The 20,491-nt window shown below is 45.7% G+C and overlaps 1 protein-coding gene across 5 annotated transcripts in view; it reads left to right on the forward strand.

The window, feature by feature from the left end:
* LOC1273609 (ecotropic viral integration site 5 ortholog) overlaps window positions 1-17,632 on the forward strand; it is a 32,293-nt gene extending 14,661 nt beyond the window's left edge. The window contains exons 3-12 of one of the 5 annotated variants that reach the window (XR_009765461.1): window positions 7,430-9,835; window positions 9,911-10,270; window positions 10,361-10,519; window positions 10,591-10,827; window positions 11,022-11,045; window positions 11,835-12,008; window positions 12,097-12,687; window positions 12,764-12,862; window positions 13,381-13,573; window positions 14,395-14,530. Coding sequence is in view for 4 of the 5 variants with exons in the window: in XM_061650786.1 (XP_061506770.1) it covers window positions 9,233-9,835; window positions 9,911-10,270; window positions 10,361-10,519; window positions 10,591-10,827; window positions 11,022-11,045; window positions 11,835-12,008; window positions 12,097-12,687; window positions 12,764-12,862; window positions 14,395-14,559 (2,412 nt within the window). In the remaining variant the exon portion in view is untranslated. Of the gene's footprint in view, window positions 1-7,429; window positions 9,836-9,910; window positions 10,271-10,360; window positions 10,520-10,590; window positions 10,828-11,021; window positions 11,046-11,834; window positions 12,009-12,096; window positions 12,688-12,763; window positions 12,863-13,380; window positions 13,801-14,394 lie in introns of those variants that run through there. The other 4 variants (XM_061650788.1, XM_061650786.1, XM_061650789.1 and 1 more) reach the window with 4 other exon arrangements.
* Window positions 17,633-20,491: the final 2,859 nt, after the last annotated feature.

Raw genomic sequence — 20,491 nt, forward strand, 5'->3', positions numbered from 1 at the left:
ACCGCGGTGCAGACAGCAGCACCCCCTTTAGACCATCACCCTCTCTGGTCGTGTGGTCGGCCTTAGGATGCGCTCGGGCTCGCGGGCACCGACCGTTTGGGCCGTGGCCTTCACACTGTGCTTTATTATTACTACCCCTTGTTTCTGTGTGTATGTTTTGCAGGAATGATGGGGGTGTAGAACAGTCTCGGGGAAGGTACAAGAACGCACCTGTTTTTTCTCCCTTTTCCTGTGCCCTTTTATTATGTGGCTCATACACGTTTTTGCCCCCCGCCTTTTACCCCATTCGTAGTCCATTCGATACGGATTGTTGAAGCTTGAAATGGGTGGTAATGGAGTGTTTTTTTTTATTTTACCCTGAACCCACCCACAAGGAACTACGCTGTAGCTAGAACAGTTCGAGTATAAGCAGTGAAGTAATCAGTGCAAAACGAAATTTTAAAAATATTGCAATCAAATGTGGCTCATATGCAAGCTCTTTAGACTCATTCAAATATCATTATTATTTTGTAAATATCAATTATTATGATTGGTTTTTGCCTTTGGTGTGTGTGTGTTTACAATCCTGCTCCTAAGCACGTTCCAGCGCATGTGTGTTTGTGTGTAAAGGTTAGCCTGCGTTCAACGGGTTGTGTTGCTTTTGGGCAAGGTTCTATTTTCACCATTTCCCTACTGACCACGTACACACGCAATTAGAACTAAACAACCGGCCGGTTATGTCCCGGTCCTAGCACCTGCGGAGCGTTGGAAGGGCGATGATAACGCATCCTCATAGGCCCTTTGAAGTTCATCGGAACAACACGTACGTAAGTGACAGTGGTTAGGTGTGTAAAAAAGGAAAGGTGGGGAATGCTACGTGATTATTTGAAAATTGTCGCTTTGAAAGGCAATTTTTAAAGGTCTGTCAATGCGGAATGGGTATGTGATCTTGTACGACATTTGGCACGGAATTACCTAGTCAATGTACAACACGGTGTTCATAATCCCATTGATCGTTTCAGATCTGTGTTTGTGTGTTACGATACTGATTGTTACAGCAAATGGGGCTAATTTTATATGTAGCAGTTAGTAATAGTATCTGATTTTGCAGATTTCCGTTTACGCTTCCTTCATCGAAGAGATACTTATAATCGTCCTAATTTTCCATGGAATTTTCCCTAAGAGCCTGAAATACAGGGTTTTCCAGGAGTTCTCATAGCTGTGGGACACTAAATTGATTCTTTCTTTTGGGAAGTGAACTTCATATCATTGAAATTTCCTACCTGAAATTTGCTTAATGTAATAGGAATTGGATTATATTCCTGTAGCACCCTTGTTGGATCAATCCAATAGGAATTTAGAAGGAGCCTGTCCAAAAAGGGTTCCATAGAGTTAAATTTCCAACATATGAAGTTCACTTCCAATAAGAAAGAGTCAAGGAAGTGTCTCACAACTATGAGAACCCCTGTTTGACCCTGTAATTCGATATAAAAACCACCCATTTGTGACTTTCCGCCGTTATAACCCCTATATTGCAAAAGGTGAAGGAAAGGAAAACAATTAGCGAAAATTTAACACATTCTCAGCTGCATAAACGTTCAAGAGTCCCCGCCACCACCACCATCCTCACCCACCTTCGTGTGTCACCTTCGCTGTCTAATTTCCAGCCAGCTTTCCCTCCCCCAAAGTTTCCCAAGCGACAATTTTATGCGTAGAAACTTTCCTCCACTGGCAGACAGATTGCCACCAAGCCCAAGCCGGAGCGACGATCAAATTCACTTTCCATCAATTTTAACCCTAATTTATTTATCTTACTTTCACGCCCCGTTTTTAATCGACGGCCCCGCCGGCAAGAGCCCCGCCGCAGTCGTCGTACCTGGAGTGCCGGGTGAACGTTTTGCAAAAAAGGTTTCCGCTGTCTTCTGTTTCATTCGCATCCCTAGAGAGGAATGGTTGTTTGTGTGTGTGTGTCTGGTGGAGAAATTTTTTTCTCGATAACCGTTGTACCCACTGTCACTACTGCTGTGTGTGTGTGTGTGTGAGCAGAGCAAACAAGTGTCATTCGAGATGATGATAAATTTGCACACCCAGCTGGGAGCAACTCCCTGCAAAAAAACAGGGGAATCATAGGGTGATGGTGGAATGATGGCATTTGGCTACGAAGAGTTGGATAATGCAAATTAACCGGTGGAAACGATACGGTGATCCGTCCTCCCATGGGGATGGGTAGGTGCTAGGGATAATAGTCCGGGGGACGACGCAGCAAACAGCAGCAGCAGTAGAAGTAGCAGCCTTCGCCGCTGTGATCTCATGCAGCGTGGAACTACTTTAGTTTTGGGGACCACGTCAACACGGCCCCGTTGTGTTGGCCGTGTCTAGGGGATAGGTGTGGCATTTTTTTTTCATCAATATCCTTTCACTATCGTCACTATCACCGGGGGAGCTCAGCGGGTCAGTTATGTCATCGTGTGATAGGGGTATTTTACAGCAACATCTGAGGGAAGAGGGAACTGGACTTGAGCTGGTGGGGGGGGGGGGGGAGCCTGTCCGAAATGTCAGAGGGTTGTGTTGCTGTTCAAATCATCCTGCATCATCATTCTGTCTTTTGTTTTGTTTTGTTTAGGAGACGAAATTATGTGCAATTTCGATACTCTAGCCTAAAAGGTGGACAACATGAATTTCTTAGGCATGCACTGAATGTGCGCTAAAACCACTGCTAAGAGTAACAATAAGCTCTTAGTTCGTTTTGACGTCAGATGTCGCCACTAGTAGTATAGCACGTTTGCTTCATCAGGCAACACTAGTATTTTGAAGGGTCGTTTTTGGGCTTTCTTTTCACTTTACCGTTAGTCTTTTCACTTTAAATTATAACGTTTTGACTCATTAATGAAAGAATCTGGAAAATACCTATCGAAAGTGGTTTGGTTGTGATTTCAAAGTTTTCATCTTGATTTAGAAGACGAACGATACGGTTCAGGGATTGAAATGTGAGTGGTTTTAGGGCCTATATGACCTAAAGCCGAGAGAGGACGATTTCTTTCGTTTCTACGTCATCACAGTAAAATCATAGTCCAATTTTTAATGCAAATAAACTCGGATAAAGTAAGACGTTAGTCATGTCATGCCGGTCCATCAGCCTCTAACCGCTAACAACAACGCCAAAACTCGTGTAAAAATTGCCCAACATTCCGCCGGTGACCAGTTGAGGAATCACTGAGTCTACCAACCGTTTATCGTATCTTTATTTACTATCTCGCAGTTTTTGTGTTTTCTATTACCATTTTACCACCACCATCATCATCATCAAAATCATCATCATCCTCTCACAACCACAGAGCTTTGGTGCGTGGAGTAATAGGTTAAACTCTTTACTGCTACAATGTGTGTTGTGTTGCCGCTTCACTCTACTTTTGATCGTCCACCGTATCTGGCGGGCAATTGGGCGCGCGTGCCCCAGTAGCCAGTTACCAAATAGTTCCATCGTCATCATCCTCATCATGATCATCATGGCCGGAGGAGGAGGCATCATTGTAAGCATCTTGCACCACGATTGCTCCGCAGACTCTTTTTCCACCACGTGGCTGCACTCATTTTTTTTCCATTTTATTTGGCGAATGCGTTACGGCGGAAAATGTAGCGAAACGAACCTACTAACACTACTAACACTACTACTACTACTACCAACGCTACCACTGTTGATGATGCTAGCGCGTAGCAATTAGACACACAAGCACAGACACATCAGCGAAAGGGGAGAGAGAGAAAAAAACGTGCCTAATAAAATGAAACCACATAAATCCCAACGCATGAGTAAGCATCTCAATGGGGGGGGGGGGGGGGGGGGGGGGGGGGTTTAGGATAGAATGTGATGTGTATGTGTGTGCACATGGAAGAAAAGGAGAAATAATATGCAACACAGTAAGAGGAAAGACCGACGAAACAGCAGGCGGGGCGGCGGGATGATGAGGTGCATCTCACTTCTATAACCACCTTTGTGCTTGCGGCGTATTTTTGCTTCGCTGGCGCATCTTCGCACAACCAGCGCTTTGGTGTGCGCCAGGTGAAGAGGAGCTGCTGCGCGGTAGAATTGTCAGCCGGGTGGTGTGTCTTACCTCCTGCTCGCCCGCTCTCTTGCCCCATTACGCTCTAAAGTACTGTCACGAAACCTTTTTTTGTTGCGACTTTACCCATTCCGTAATCGAGAGAGGTGATGGTTGAGCTCCACGAGGTAATTGGCGTTAATTAATCCATCGAGTTGACCACCAACCACCATCACCCGTGCGGTCGTGACCGGTGTGCGCACACACCACCGCCATAAAGGTATGGGAATGGAAGCTTAGTGTTAGTTAAGCCATTACACGACGGTGACGCACTGTTTCCGTGCCTTATTAGACACGTTTGTAGGTGATGTTCTTGGTGGAAAGAATTCATCGCGTTTCTCGTTGGAATGCTTTTGCCGTTAAAATACCGCTTGAAGGTTTGCTAATGGGTCAATCAAGCGAGAAGTTGCTCTGACAATTTGAACATAAATTTAAGCATAATAATTATTGAATCTTTAGTTTAGTTTGCCATTTAATTTAAGCATCCCCCTTTATTTTTTGTGGGATTTTGGCATTTATTTTTGTAAAAAAATACAAGACAGCATGCAAATCTCCTTTAGCTGGATGTTAGCGATGAACTCATTGCGCTCAAAATCCCGCCTGTGGGCAATGCGCTCCATTCCTCTGCTAACGGTGCGTACTTGTTTTACGCAGATCATGCTAAAAAGAGGCCGCTCGAGATGGGTATGGTGTCCCGGGAAACTAGCGAATACAGTTAACACACACACAAAAAAAACTAGAACACGTGCGTAGAAAATCGCTTGGCCAGCAGCGAATAGTAGGTAGGTACGCTTTAAATAAACGCTAATTGAAAAATCCGCCCTCGTACGCGGAGAGAGGTTCGCGTTGGGCTGTGGAGATAATGCGCGTTTTTTCTGCTTTGTTTAAAGAGAGAGAAGGAGAGTGAGTGTGGAAAAAAAGCTGCAACAACAAAGCACAGTAAAATGTAACAGTGTTGTTTTCGTAGTGGAAAAATGTGAAAATGACCAACAGGCAGCACAACAACCACATACACAGGGGGCCCCCCTCCCGCCCCCTGTGACGGTTCTTGCGGTGATGATGATCGGTGTACTTCCGGTTTGCTGGCTGCTACCCGCCGGGGCGCAGATTATCGCACAAAACTGCGAATGAGGCACTTGTTCGTGCTTACCGTGTTTGTCCCCGTGTGTGTTTGTGAATATTTGCATTAGTGTTGGGGTTAAAAAAACCACAACAACAATACGGAGCGGCGGCGGATGCTTGACGCGTAACCGTTTCACAACACGGTAAATGAAGTGACCGTTCAGGGGGAATGCTTTTTGCGTTTATGGTTAGGTAAACACAAGAAACACGTTCCCGTTCCTTGGCTAGCTCGGCTGGTGTCTCCGTGGTATGCCTGCTTGCTTTCCCTTCCCGGCAAATGCTACGACTAGAAGTTAGAAGATCTTTCCTTGTAATTTGTAAATAATATTCGCCTTTAAAATACGCTATTTTGACACTAAGAGACACGTAAATGTGGCAAGAAAACGAACGAAATGCGCTCAGTAAAGCAGACGCGCTTACACGTTCGTGTGCCGCCAGCCTGACTGCCGAATGTGTGATGGTGGGTCTGCTTCTGCTGCTCCAATTCCAGGTCCACCTAACGCTCATGTAAGCCGTCAATGAACAAACTGTTGCACAATCCCGCTACCGATCGCGGGATCTCGCGAGCTTGCCGCGACGATGAATCATATTGTCAAGTGGAGAAAGAAGAAAGAAGAAAAGCGTACAAAAGCAAAGACACATATGAGAAAACATCGCCAAAAGGGGGGATAAGCAGGGCCAGAGGGATGGGCGATGGGTAGAGTAGTGCCCGCCAGCCTCTTTTCTAAAGTGCAGTAGTGTTTTCACTTTAATTATACAATGCAATGCTGCATTCCGCCTCCAGCCGACGGCAACGGGGCCCACCCCCGAATGAGGAGGGGGGTTTTCGTCTTTTGGCGGCGCCATGGCTCTGCTTTCATCTCGCGCGCTCTATGTGTTGGCTATTTGTGCGGTTTTTTTCTATGTGTGCTCGCATTGCAAAACCGTCCACTTCGCGTTGCATGGTAGAAAATGCACTTGATATGCACAGCAAAATTGCACATTGATATATGAAGTGCAGTGCTAGTGGAAACTAGGTATTAGGAGATCGGGAATGGTTGATAAGGTAGTGTTGAAAAGCTGAAAAGAAAATAAGCCCAATTGACCTTGATGATACTATCAGCCGTGTTATCACTCTCCAGAGAAAATGCAGTTAAATGCACTCTACACTCTACGTTAGAATTGTTCTATTCCAGGAACTTTTCAATCGCATGCAAGATGGATCATAAAGCAATTACGGTCTGTTTGGGGGGGATGGTTGGCAAGTGAGAATGGTCGGCAGATGAGAGAAGATGGACGGTTCCGAGGAAAGCAAACCGTTGAAGATGGTGAGAGACTTTGCTCCATTCGAAGCCAGGCTTTGGCCGTTTGCGTCGGGGTCGTGTTGTGTCTGTTTCCGGTTTTTCATTGCACTTATCACATTCTCCGGCTTCCTCCTACCGGCACAAACATATGTGTGCGAAAATGGGCAAAAAGACACACACACCATAGCTTTACACCATCTATATCCAGCTTTGTGGAGATGCTGAGCGTGCACGCTTTCGCTTCCTAGTGTGAATCGAAAGCTATGCAAATGGGAGTATAGCGGAAACTATTGGACCTCCCCCCCCTCCCCCGGGATGCCACAGGAAGGCGCCCAACTCATCATCATCATTGCAGTGGTGGTTGTGAGATACATCTGGCATGTACGTTGGAATCGATCGTGAGATGAAAGCAAGCTTTTCAATATTGTGTGTTTGCTTTGTGAGTTATCTCGTCTATGTGGCAGAGAAATGAAACAAGCAGCAGCAGCAGCAACCAGCAGGGACACAATGAAGGAGCTTTCTGCCAACGCTAACCATCTGTTCTGCGCTTCTATTTGCGCTTCCAGCAGACCGACCGGTCGGTCAATAGAACAAGAATAATGGGATTGTTTCAGTTCGTGTAACAAAAAAAAGGCACACTTACTGCATTCGCCAACGTAGAAACAATCGTGCTCTAATTGTACACGGTTCATCTGCTTCTGCTTGCTTCGGTTGGCATTTTGAAGTGTAGTGTTGTGAGTGGATTATAACTGCAAAGGACAAGCGCCGGTAATGACAAGGGAAGGCAATGTTCTCGTACACACTATTGCGAGTTAAAAGCGAACCTTTTTGTGCTATTCAATTCACATTAGAGAGTGGGGAAATGGGATAAAACTTGCTTTTATATAACTAATTGGCAGGACACTGAAGCTAATAATCTTTTTTCCTCTCATTTTCTATTTGTAGGAAGCTGATTGTCAGACAGCAACAACTCAAAAGACTTCGACTGCGAAGAAGGAAGCGCTCCACCCATTTATCTGACGTCAACCGATACGAGTAAGCTTCACGAAGACGCTACCCCAAAGTGTACTTGTCATCTCTACTCAAACAAATAGCACCGAAACACCACCATTGGAGCCCACCAGCGGGAGAGATTGAAACCCCATACGATCGACAAGGCACACGTCGTCACCATCATAACCCGAAAAACACAATCGTGTCAAACACATCGTCATCTGAAACGCCCAACCACCACATCCCAACGATCACCACCATCAACCGCAACGACACCCAACGAACGACCGGCGCCCAGATAATATTCGACACACCAAGCAGAGGCCGAAAATAGTGTGTGTACACCTTTGATGCCAAATTTCGTAAAAACGAACGCTAAGCGGAAAGCAAATTCTACATCCCGCCGTATAATCGTCGCTTCCCCGTAGAGTTCAGTCCAAAGCAAAACGCAACACTTTCTGCCACAAGCAGCTTTCTGTTTGGTGTAGCTTTCCTACTTAGAGAGCTTTTCCTGTCCCTGTGGCAGTGCCCGTGGGTAGAAGGTTTGCCCCTGCCTAATAATACGTACAGTCCTCGTCGCTATTTGCTTTTGAAAACAAGTATTAAACATTAATTTCTGGTAGTCCCGGCGGTGGTTGTTGTTACGCTTTGTGTTTGGTTTTGTTTACACCCTTCACGTGTATCTGTTATTAGTTGTTTGCTTATTTTGTTTGTTTGTTTGGTTTTAGTTGATTAGCTTGTTGTTTTGTTTTGCGTAGATTTTTAGACACATCACATACACACACAAACATTTACGCTTTATTTATACATCATTCTTATACACGCGTCCTGGTTGTTGGAACGGTTTATGCTTTTGAAGAAGCAGCAAGGACTGCTTTTATTTCCTTCCTAATTCGGGTCCGTTCTAGAGACTGGTTCAGTTCGCGGGCTGTAACACGTGAAGCACAAGTGGAGTGGTGGTGCTATTATTATTTAAAAAGAAAGATAAAGTATTTAACAGTATTTTCTGTGATTTTCTGTGAAGCGCTAATTTTTACGCAAAACTGTAAGCACAACAAGAGATTTATTTATCTAATCCTGCAACATCTGCACTACTCCCAACTCCTCAAGTGATACGCACACGAGACAAGAAGTTTACGCACAAGGAGATTACTTTTATTGGTTAGGTTCGTCTGTGTGCACTCTTAGACGATTGGTAGGGTTATTTGAAAGCGTTAGCTTTTGAGATCTGTGAATGTGCATCATTAGTGCAGCGGAAGCTTTACTACTCATGTGGGCAGATTGAAACGGGCAGAAGTAGTTGGGAAGGCTACACTTAGGCAGATAGTAGCGCGCATACTGCTGACTGCTTGCTTGTGTGACTGACTTCTTGCGTCACGTGATCTTGCTCCTGTGACACACGCTCTGTACGGCAGGACCAGCAGGTGTGCATCGAAAGCACTGATATTGATATTGAATGTCCTGGGAGCACGGTCGGTATTTAAAATAGAACGGAAAGCTAAAAAAAACCTTGCAACAAGTCAAACCATGCACTAGTGCAAGGAGCGCGCGCGTATGAAGTGTGGTTTGCACAGTACCGTGATCATCCAAGTACATTGAGCGTACGGCAGCGGAAGAACAAGACCAAGAACGCCCCCGAATACTCGACCTTCGTCCTTCACATCACCAAACCATCATCACCATCATCCATCCTGTCGCGTGTTGTGTCCCACCTGCCGCCATTCCTTCATTTTCCTCCCGCCGCCCACCGCTAGTATGACCCTCACGGTGTCGGAAACGGACAGCAGTAGTCTAAGGAACCCGGACATGACCGAAACTCTACCAAGCTCTGAACTATCCCTACTAGCCAAACTGGAGGCCGCCAACAAGCTGATCGAGAGCGACTCGAAGAGTCTGAACTCGCTCCAGAGCTCGGCCCACAGCCGGAAAAGCTCCGACACGAGCCAGATCAGCCTTAATTCGGGCGCCTCCTCGGTCGGGGAGGAGGATGTGTGGTCGACCTGGGCCAGCATCGTCACCGACTGGGAGGCGAGCCAGAAGCGCAAGGGTCCGACGGTGAAGGAGCTGGTGCGCAAGGGCATACCGCACCACTTCCGGGCGATCGTCTGGCAGCTGCTGTGCGGTGCGTCCGACGCAGACAAGAAGCAGTACGCCGAGTACATCAAGGCGACCAGTGCGTGCGAGAAGGTGATCCGGCGCGACATTGCCCGCACCTACCCGGAGCATGACTTCTTCAAGGAGAAGGACGGGCTTGGCCAGGAGGCACTGTTCAACGTGATGAAGGCGTACTCGCTGCACGACCGGGAGGTTGGCTACTGTCAGGGGTCCGGTTTCATCGTTGGGCTGCTGCTGATGCAGGTAAGCAGCACTGCTCTCTCGAGCAGCAAATTTTCCGTTCCTTTTTTATTGATTCCATTCTCAACACACACACAGATGCCGGAAGAGGAAGCGTTTGCCGTGTTGGTGCAAATTATGCAGCAGTATCGTATGCGCGACATGTTCAAACCCTCGATGGCGGAGCTCGGCCTGTGCATGTACCAGCTGGAGAACATTGTGCAGGAGCAGATACCGGAGCTGCATCTGCACTTCCAATCGCAAAGCTTCCAAACGTCGATGTACGCGTCAAGCTGGTTCCTGACCCTGTACACCACCGCGCTTAATCTCACGCTCAGCTGCCGCATCATGGACGTGTTCCTGTCGGAGGGGATGGAGTTTATATTCAAGGTCGCCATTGCACTTCTTACCATCGGCAAGGATACGCTGCTCTCGTTAGATATGGAGGCAATGCTTAAGGTAATGAAAATGAAGCATCATTGAAACATACACACGCGCGCGCTTCAAACCGCATTTTAATAATTGATTTCTTTTATTTCCTTTTTGCAGTACTTCCAGAAGGAGCTTCCGCAAAAGGTGGAAAATGATGCGGACGGACTGTTTAATCTGGCCTTCCAGGTGAAGATCAATACGAAAAGGATGAAAAAGATGGAGAAGGAATATGCCGACCTGCGCAAGAAGGAGCAGGAAGAGATGGTGGAGCTAAGGGTTAGTAGCTAAATGAACCCGTGCCGGTTCCGGAATGCAGTCGAGTCTTATTTTTTGTTGCAACTTTACAGCGACTGCGGAGTGAAAATCGTTTACTCAAGAAACGCAACGAACTACTCGAGGCTGAAAGTGCGGAACTGGCCGATCGGCTCGTGCGCGGGCAGGTGTCACGCGCTGAGGAAGAAGAGACGAGCTATGCGATTCAGTCCGAGCTGTTGGCACTCAGGCGAGCCCATCTGGAAGTTTCGCACCAGCTGGAAAATGCGAATGAGGAGGTTCGGGCGCTTAGCTTGCGGTTGCAGGAAAATGTAAGTAGAGGGCCGTATCTGTCGCGTGTTGACGTGAGAGGGGATTTATACAATCCACGGCGATAGTACGAAGTAGGGATGAAAGGAAAAGAACTGTCTGATTTTTCATAACTCCTGCCCTTCTACATCTAATGATATATCACAATCATTTCTTTTCAACTGCGTTGTTGCCAAATCTTGCCGACAACACACAGAATCCGGACAATTCGCTCGAATCCGTAAGTTTTGCCAGGAGCAGCAAGCAACCCAGCGAACGAAAAGTGACACTGTTCTTGTTTTGGAATGTGAAATGCAATCATAATAATTTGGAATGTTTTCATTTTATAATTTCTAGAACACGAAACATTCATCCATTTGAAATTTCTTTTTGACCTTCATTTTGGTTTACGTACATGAAAGATATCATTTGATCATATTTTAACCTTATATCGCCGCACCGTTTAGCGTAATGTTTAGAGGCATGCAGTACTGATACGCTTTTGTTTATCAACCTTTTTCCATGCAGGAAATGTTTTATTCGCGAATCTGTAATTGAATTGCATTCATCTTACATCCTATAACATGTTTGGTCTTTTGTTTTCTTTGTGATGTTCAAAGTACATGGACACAGTTGAGTTGAATCGTAGAGACACTTTCATTTGCGTATATTTAGTTGTATACAAAAGCGATTGATTTTTTTTGGAATTGAATCATTCTCTTAATAGGTACTTCACACGAAAAGATTTTGGATAATTAGATTCGTTTTTGCTTTTTAATGTGTTACGCATGCATGAGTTTGACTAGATTGGGATGTTTTTTTAAACGAAAATCCACTCCAGCATTGAACGATTTTAAAGATTTTCGCAACAAAAAAGCTTCAAGTAACTTCTTATTTTTTTGCGATATACCCATACCATACTTTCATTTGTAAAATATATTGTTGCTATTTAATGCATGATGTGAGCGCCCAAAGCCTTTCGTCGGTCGGTCAACGTTGTCTAACCTTATGTTGTTTTTCCTCCACCAAGAACAATTCCCGACAGAACTCGTTCGATGAGCTGATTATGAAGGAGGAAGCGCTGAAGCAACGGGACGAAATGGTTTCATGCTTGCTGGAAGAGCTGGTCAAGGTGCGACAGGGGCTGGCCGAGAGTGAAGATGTGATCCGTAACCTAAAGACCAAGATCCAAGAGCTGGAAGAGGTAAGGCGATTGATTGACAGTATTTCTGTGAATCTATGCGATCATGACGATAATACTAATGGTTGAACTGTTTTTCCCCCATTCGAAGGACAAAAAGCGTTTGCGCGAAACGACCACGGACAACTCGGTGGCTCACCTGCAGGACGAGCTGATTGCAAGCAAGCTGCGCGAAGCGGAAGCCAGCCTCTCGCTCAAGGATCTCAAGCAGCGCGTCCAGGAGCTGAGCACCCAGTGGCAACGGCAGCTTTCCGAGCAGCGCAACGACCCAGCCCAGAGCCAGGATTCCGGCGCGAAGAAGCTGCTGTTCTGGGAGTCGGGCCGGTCGCAGGATCTGCAAAAGCTGGAGGAGGAACTCATGACCACCCGGATACGGGAGATGGAAACGCTGACCGAACTGAAAGAGCTGCGGCTGAAGGTGATGGAGCTGGAGACGCAGGTGCAGGTGTCGACCAACCAGCTGCGGCGACAGGACGAGGAGAGCAAGAAGGTAAAGGAGGAGCTCGAGGAGGCACTGGTCCGGGAGCGGGAGCTCGCCAACAAGGCGCGGGAGCAGCAGCACCGTTACTCCGATCTTGAATCTCGCATGAAGGACGAGCTGATGAATGTGAAGATTAAGTTTACCGAGCAGAGCCAAACGGTGGCGGAGTTGAAGCAGGAAATTTCAAGACTGGAAACAAAGGTGTGATTACCATTTGCGGCTTTGCGGTAGCTCCTGATGATCAGTAATGTAGACTAATGCCGTTTTCTCCTTCCAGAACTCGGAAATGCTTGCTGAGGGTGAGCTGCGCTCTAATCTGGACGAATCGGACCGCGTCCGAGATCTGCAGGATAAGGTCGCCGAGCTGAAAGCGGAGGTAAGATACGTTGGGCTGAGTTGGAGGTGGTTGAAGGTTGAACTCTGATGTAAATACACAGCCGCCATGCTTTGTTGCTATTGGCGCACGTTTGAAACACACATTTTAACACAGTTGAAAATTGGATACAGTACGCGCTAGAGTTTGTCCATCGCAAGTGTAACCGTAATTTCTATTTTCCTCAAGCTCTAACGCGAACAGCTTCTCGGTGTCATTAACACTCACTTACACGGGCACGGTGGAACACACTCTCACATACACACCACATAATACAATCTCACCGCAATTGTGCTAAATTAACACACATTTTGTACATATAATTCAGAAAGTATAAAGTTGCTTTTCCTTTTTGGCGTTCTTTTTTTTCTATATTCTGTCTTTGTGGGTTTCACCGTTTCTTCCTACTGGGCTCATCACCGGGCGCGTGGTGTACTACTAATTCGTCTTCATCGGTTTTGGTGTTTGGGGGGGAAAACATAACCAAAAACAATACACTGTGTGGTTGTGTACGTGCGTAGTTTCCAACCCCAATTACCAGTCCGGAGACTGAACCATGGAAATGGATAGCGTAAGAAGGGTGTGCGTGACTGCACCCTGCTAACAAGTCAGTATTATGCGGATTTTAACACTCTACAAGAAAAAAACCCCACTGTAATAACTATTAACACAACTGATCGGTTCAACGGAAGGATGGATCCTTAACAAGTTACGGTACGGAAAGCAAGTACACTCTGCGAACTCGATATTTAAACAATGCAGAGCACACGAAAATGAATCTGAAGAAGTAAAATTTTAGAAGAAAAAGCAAAACAAAACACACATGACATCAATTGTAGTCCTTATAGAACATACATACTCATCGGAGCATACTTGCATCGATCATAAACCCATCATCTGTAGATGTTAGTCGTGTTTGTGTTGATTAGAGATAACAAAAACATATGAAGAGACCCCCGCACGCATTAACATCACTACAGTGCAAGAAAATCGGAAGCTCAACTCTCAGATGGCGCTACCCTGCATAATATATCCCTGCCATCTCGTGAATATACGTTTTTATGTGTTACTTTTCGAATCGATCCTTGGAGGAAGCCCATTTTTTGCAGAAGCATCCAGCTCCTTTGACGGTGATGTTGGTAAACGGAATTGGAATCGGAATCGGCTCGATGGCATTTGAATATGGAAAAGGTTAACCATCATTAATAATACAAAGTTTACTAACCGCTTTATTTGATGTGCATGGACGATGTTGTGTTCAGTCTGGACCCTACTACTGCTACTACTACTACTATCCCGCATCAAATCCATCCGTACAAAAAACATTGATTTCGTTATATGTTTTTCCTTTTCGTAGTTAGCTCGTTTTATTGTGTTCGTGTACGGTAGTGGTAGTATTGCTCTGCATGCACTAACTCCCTTTTTGAAAACTCCTCTAAGCTTCTCCTTCTCTCTATGTCCGTTATGGTGTGAAAATGTGGCTAATTACTGTATTTTCTTTCCTTCCACGCACACGGCCCCACTGCCACCATCAGCTGACTGCCATCAAAAGCCGTGGAACGACGTTGAACCTGCGGAAGATCAAAAGTACCTCGATACAATCGATCGATTCGAACGAGATTGACTTCGCCGAGATACAGCTTTCCTCCAAAATGAACATTCCCGGACCACAGCCGGCGAGTTCTGGCTCGCCATCGTGAAAGCGCTTGTGTGGTGTTCCTCGTAAACTCGACCGCTTCGACATTCGTGTATGCTTCGTACCACCATACAACCGTGACTGTGAGCAACGGATCAGTCCGTTCAAATATAGCAGCGTGTGGTGAGCGGCGAGCGAGCTACGATTGATTCTGAATGCAATAATGCATTTACGAGCGTTTGCTTTCCGCCGGATTTGAAACGAACTGTTAAGCTGTTGCGGAATTTTCAGCCAAGTTTGAGGCGTCAAACGTTTATGATTAATGTGTTGTAGCTGGTGAACGAGCATAGGACTGCTAGAAAAGGTCTAAAAGCCAGCAGAATGTCTACTGAGAGCAAAAGGCTAATCGAGACACTTAGAGAAGCATGCGAGTAGAAGAAGGGCACGCAAGAAGGTTCAGGTTAGTTTTGTGCATGTGGTGAGACACATTGCCGATTGTCCTAATAGTACGATAAGTTACGATTAAGACCGCGTGTTCGGGTCATTTTGCTCGAGGACCCCACCATAGGTGTGCGCGAAAGGAACTTTCGCTTCGATTTTTCACTTTTCGTTGGTTAACCCTCTATGTTTTAATCCAAATTTTGGTAGGAACGATTCCATTTTCAACCATACACATACACAGTCTCTAGTTCTCTAGTTTACAGACATTGTGAATGTCAATGAGATTTTGTTTCTATATTTACATATTAATTTTTATTTTCCCCTTTTGTTCCACTCCATTTACTACCGACTGCAGCACAAACTTAACAGTATTGTGTGTTATATTACGTTCTAAACTGTATCCGTGCAATTAGTTGTGTATTTATTATTGCTTACTTAAAAACAATCACTATTTCTGTTCGTTTGTGTTTGTATGTGTGTGAGAGAGAGAGATAGAGTTTTATGCCTCTTGGTTTCTAAAATCCGAGATCACACTTTGCCACAGACGAAAGAAACTGCAAGGAGAGCTACTGCAAAAAAGCTTATGTAAAAAATGTTTTACGTTTTAAGTTCTATAGAGAGTGTGTATTTCTGTTACAGTTTTTGTACATGTGTTAAGCTTTACTTACGTTCGGTTCAGTATGTTTACGTTTACAGCTGTGCAAGTTCGTGCAAACAGCCCGTTGCGTACGTCCGCGTGTGCAGCAAGCAATGCCTATTATCGTTTATATTATTGCGTGTGGTAAGAAAGTGTGTCATTATCGACACTTTCCTTATATACATATATTCATAATTATGTATCAGTTAATGTTGCGCTTTCTTTGTTCTTATATTGAATTAAAACAAATGGTTTTATGTTGCTTTCGCACACCGATCGTATGCGTTTGCGTGTGTGCGTGTGTGTGGCACTGCAAACTTCCTCCGTGCAATAAACCCCAAAAACAGACCGTTCCTTTAACAATGTTGAACCGAATGTCGCGTCAAAACGTGGCAAGGGCGCGAGTGCAAAACCTGTCACGATGTGTAGACGCGAATGTGGTACGGGTTAGTTTGTGTTTTTTCTCTTCTGTTTTCATCTTTGAGAGTTTTCCAACAGTGGCACACCCGCGACGCAGAAGACACACACACCGCCGGGGGGTGTCACTCTGTTTAGTGATAGTAGTTTATAGTTGAAATAAGTATGCGATTGTGTAAAATGAAGAATATTGAATTGAAATTACTTAAACAACACAATTAAGCGGTGGGGCTGGGCGCGATGTGATGAACACGGAGAGACAGAACACAGGTAAAAAGGGTGCCAAACAGAGGAAAATATTAACATGGAAGTGCATAGGGAGAATGAAGCACGGGAAATCAATAACAGGAAGCAAATCATCAATGAACGAACAACAAAACAGTAGCCAAGCTTAAGCCCGGTTAAGTAAAGCAGCATCTTCAGCGAGGTCGTTGCCTACAATTCATTTTGTTGGCCTAGTTCTTGCGATATGCGACACAGTACTCTGCTATCAGGCTTTACGTTGAGACACAGTTTGTTGCATTTTCTCTCACTACTACTGCGGCCTGGGGAAAGTGAAGTATAGCCGGCCCGTCACGCGCCCCCAAACCCCGAGAAGAAAACTAACACATTCGACTTTCTGCGATATTTAATAATTAGCTCCCCCTAACCTAAGCATAACGAAATAATACTACATTAGCAAACAAACAAACAAACAAAAAGGTATCTTATCTCACAGAGTAGTGTTTGTGATCCTTTACTTGTCGCTCATACTCTTCTCTCTTGCATTGATATTCCAACGTTCTTCTAGCGCTCCGTAATCTATGTTGTGAGAGACAAAACAAAACAAAAAAAGGAAGGCAAAAACACACAGGTTTAGCAGTAGATGTGTACTTAAAAGGTTTAACTAAATTTCGTGGCATAAAATAAGCCTCACATACTAACGTTGTAGAATTCAATCGAAATTTGATCGTTTCTGTTTGTTCGAGAACGTTTTGGCACTTCCGGTAAGCGGATTTTCGGGATCGGATCTTTGGAGCAAGCAAACCCAGAAAACGAAAGAGTCAGATGAATTTTACGAAAATACGATCACAAATGCGCACACCCTGTAAGCGTGAAAGAGGAAGGAAGACGGTGATTTGCGCAACAGCAGCAAGCACACAGAGGGACACAATTTGTGGAATATCAATTTTATACAACTTGAAAACCAACCCTGCACACACATACACCACTACCACACACATCCCCTCATCTCATACATGCATCATATGTAGTCAGTGTGCGATAGGGAAGGATAATAGCACAAAAGCGAAGCGGGAAGAAGCATTTCCAAATGCGCAAGAAGAGGAAGGACAGGAGAAAGCAGAGAAAGTTGCCAAAAAGTGTGAGACGAGTGAGGAGGGAAGAAAGCATTAGCGAAGGGACAGCAAACCAAACATGGCAAATTGATCGCAAACTGATATAAGAATGAATTTACTTCCCGCGAAACCCGTAGCAGCAGTGAAAGATCACATAAATCATCCTCCTCCTGCTCCTCCTCCTCTACCCCGTACATATATATACATAGTTCATACCTTTCTGCAGTGGTAATCGAAACACGTGTGTTAAACGAATAGGACAATGTAAAATGATACAATACAATAAAGTGAAGCATAAAAAGAGAGCATTGCTTATCGGTTTTCGGGTGACTCATCAGCAATCATCCGTTTTCCCCGGGGTTCCTTCACACCCTGTGTGACATCCGAACTGCGTGTATATCCTCGAACCAATCGATACACACGCACCCGCGCTGCTGAACCGCGTCAACCGTGAGCGATTCGGACGCTTCTCCAAAGCAAAATCAACACAACTAAAAGTTGTCAATCGCGTGCGCCCCGATCAGTTGTTTTGCTGTAACGAGCAGCAGTAGCAACATGTAAGATATTCGACGATAACCCGATGTTGTTATGTTGACCCGCGGCCCGGGGGCCTTCGGATAAAATGGTGCGGCATTAAAGTGTTCCGACTTTAACCACGATCCCGTCAATACGTCCATACGCCCTCCATTGTTAATTGCGATTCACTCGCGAACACGTGACCGCGACCGCGTGTGCGCGATGGTTAGTGCGGCGATAATTAACACTGTCGCGCTTGGAGGCGCAAGGGAAGCTAGAGGCTGGTGGCCGGAAAGAAGGGACCAGGTGCGATCGGACGCTTGATCTTGCGTTCCTCTCCCGATTCAATGAATGAAACTGGCCGGTGTAATTAGATCCGCCGTGGGAGCGTGATAAAATTGCGCCCGATCGTGTGCCTCCGTTGCGATCTGTTTGACGCCGTATGGATGCCACAGCCGGGATGACATGATCTTGTGCTGGTTGTACCTCGGCAGCTCTGGGGGCAGCATTGGGAGCTGCTGTCCTCCGTACGTCCGGATTGTCGCGTGATCGCGACCGGTTGTTTTGTTTTCAAATTGAATCTTCCACCAATCCACCACCCATCGCCCATTTATACCCGTCCCGAGCGAGGGTGCGACGCACTTGAAATTGACGCCAGAAATAACCGAATGAACCAGCAGAGACCCTTCTCAGCAAGTAGCGTTCGTCACGAAGTACAGTACGGTTACGTGATTAGCTGGAGCTGGTAGTAGCATCAGCAGCAGCAGCTCCCACCATCACCACCACCCAAAACGGACAGCGGCTCTAGCGTGCAGTTGATTGTTTCCGGCACATAACATGGTATGACGATGGTGGGAGCCACCCTTCCCCCCGACCAAGGGTGGCTTGTTGAAACGAAAACAAAACTACGAATTGTGATACCAATTTTGAGCAATTGTGTGTGTCGCCCTATACGCCCAACACGTACCGGGACTCCGGGTTTGGGTTCTTTTTCCAGTTAAATGACCTCTGTCGCTTTTCCCTGTGTGTCTCTCTCTGTGTGTCTGTGTGTGTGTGTTAAAATGGCCTTGAAATCAAAGTCCTGACTCCTGAACCTGTGTCGGTGGGAAGCTTCAACATGGCGAAGACGCACCAGGTCAATGTGAACGGTCCCATAAATAATGCGCCCTGTCAACGTCACGGGGCCACTCCTTTCGGGGTGCTCCACACGCTAGCCAAAGCATCTAACTGAGTGAAGTAAATCGCACACAATCACCGCACCGAGAAAGGGGAAGTGCATAATTTATCAATTGTTTCTATGCACGATGCGAGGTGAGTGGACCGAGCTAGAATTTTTCTTCGGTCGGTTGGATGGGACGAGCTTTTATGGGCTATGTTTAACTGGAGTAGCCAGTATGTCATTTGCAGATTTAGACATAAAAATCAAATTTTCGACTATTTGGGTTTGTACACTAAGAGGGACATTAGAAGACATTACCCTAACGATCGTTTGTACGATCACGATCACGGGATGAAGATGTTCATCATCCTTGCCCTTTTCCCTTCAGGTTATCGAGAACGGAAACTTTGCCGAAGTAAACAATAACAAAACTCACGCAAATTCTGAGTATAATGATTCCCAAAACGTTTGTTTTGATTAATCTTGTCCCTGCCGGAAACGTTGCCACCCCTGCACGGAGGTCGGTGTCAAACCGCGCACCCGTGTCCTAGACCTAATGCCATCTCGGTGTGTGTGATACAACGAGGAAGGGGGAAACCCTTTACGCCGCCCTGTACGCAGTAACACGCACGATGATCCGCACGGACAGGCCGCACGGACGCCCGTCCAGGTGCGTTGGCTAACATGCGTGAAGACGATAATCATCAGCACGAGAGTGTCTGAATTGAGACGGCTGCTGAGCCGTTAGCCGTTTGATCATCGACGCGAAGCGCCATTACGCAAACTGTTGTTGATCTTGAAGCGTGAGGACGGCACGATAGGCTACTGTAATGGGTAAAAGGGAAGGGAAGGGAATTAACTAACTGCCTAATACGGCTGCACGATACGAGACACAGCGAGAAGCCGTTGTACATACAATGTGTGACCAAATCATAAAGAATTATAAGTCTCCTTGAGATTGGCCATTATCAGCGTCGCTTTTCACCAGAAGCATGCAAAAAGATGACGCGATCTTTGCATTTGCGCCGGTCGCGTGTACACGATCCACCACGATACGAAACGAACCGCCATCCAACGAATGCTGAATTTACCTATTTTATCAGAGCTTTGTGAGCTGAAACTGTCAACAAAGACAGGAAATACCAGGGAAATTAGTATCGACAACGTGTGCTGAATGCTACACGACACGTGTCGTTTCGTTTAACGGTTTTGCTGTTGACATTAGATGAGCTTTTAAATAAGGAGATAAGTTTTCATGAACACTTAGTTAAGTATTTTTAACTTAACTTGAACAAATAATGTGAATTATCACCAAAAAACAGCATTTATTGACTAGACAAGCTTTTGCATTTAGCGAGCTTTAGACCCAGAATTGTAAAAAGCTCCATGTTGAGTCGCAATGGCCTGCTGCGATTGCTCGGGTAAGTAATGCTGCCGTTTATATTTTATTCTAAAGCCCGCTTTACTAACTTTAATCACATTTGCTACA

Source organism: Anopheles gambiae, chromosome 2, assembly GCF_943734735.2.
Source record: "Anopheles gambiae chromosome 2, idAnoGambNW_F1_1, whole genome shotgun sequence".
Lineage (NCBI taxonomy): Eukaryota > Metazoa > Arthropoda > Insecta > Diptera > Culicidae > Anopheles > Anopheles gambiae.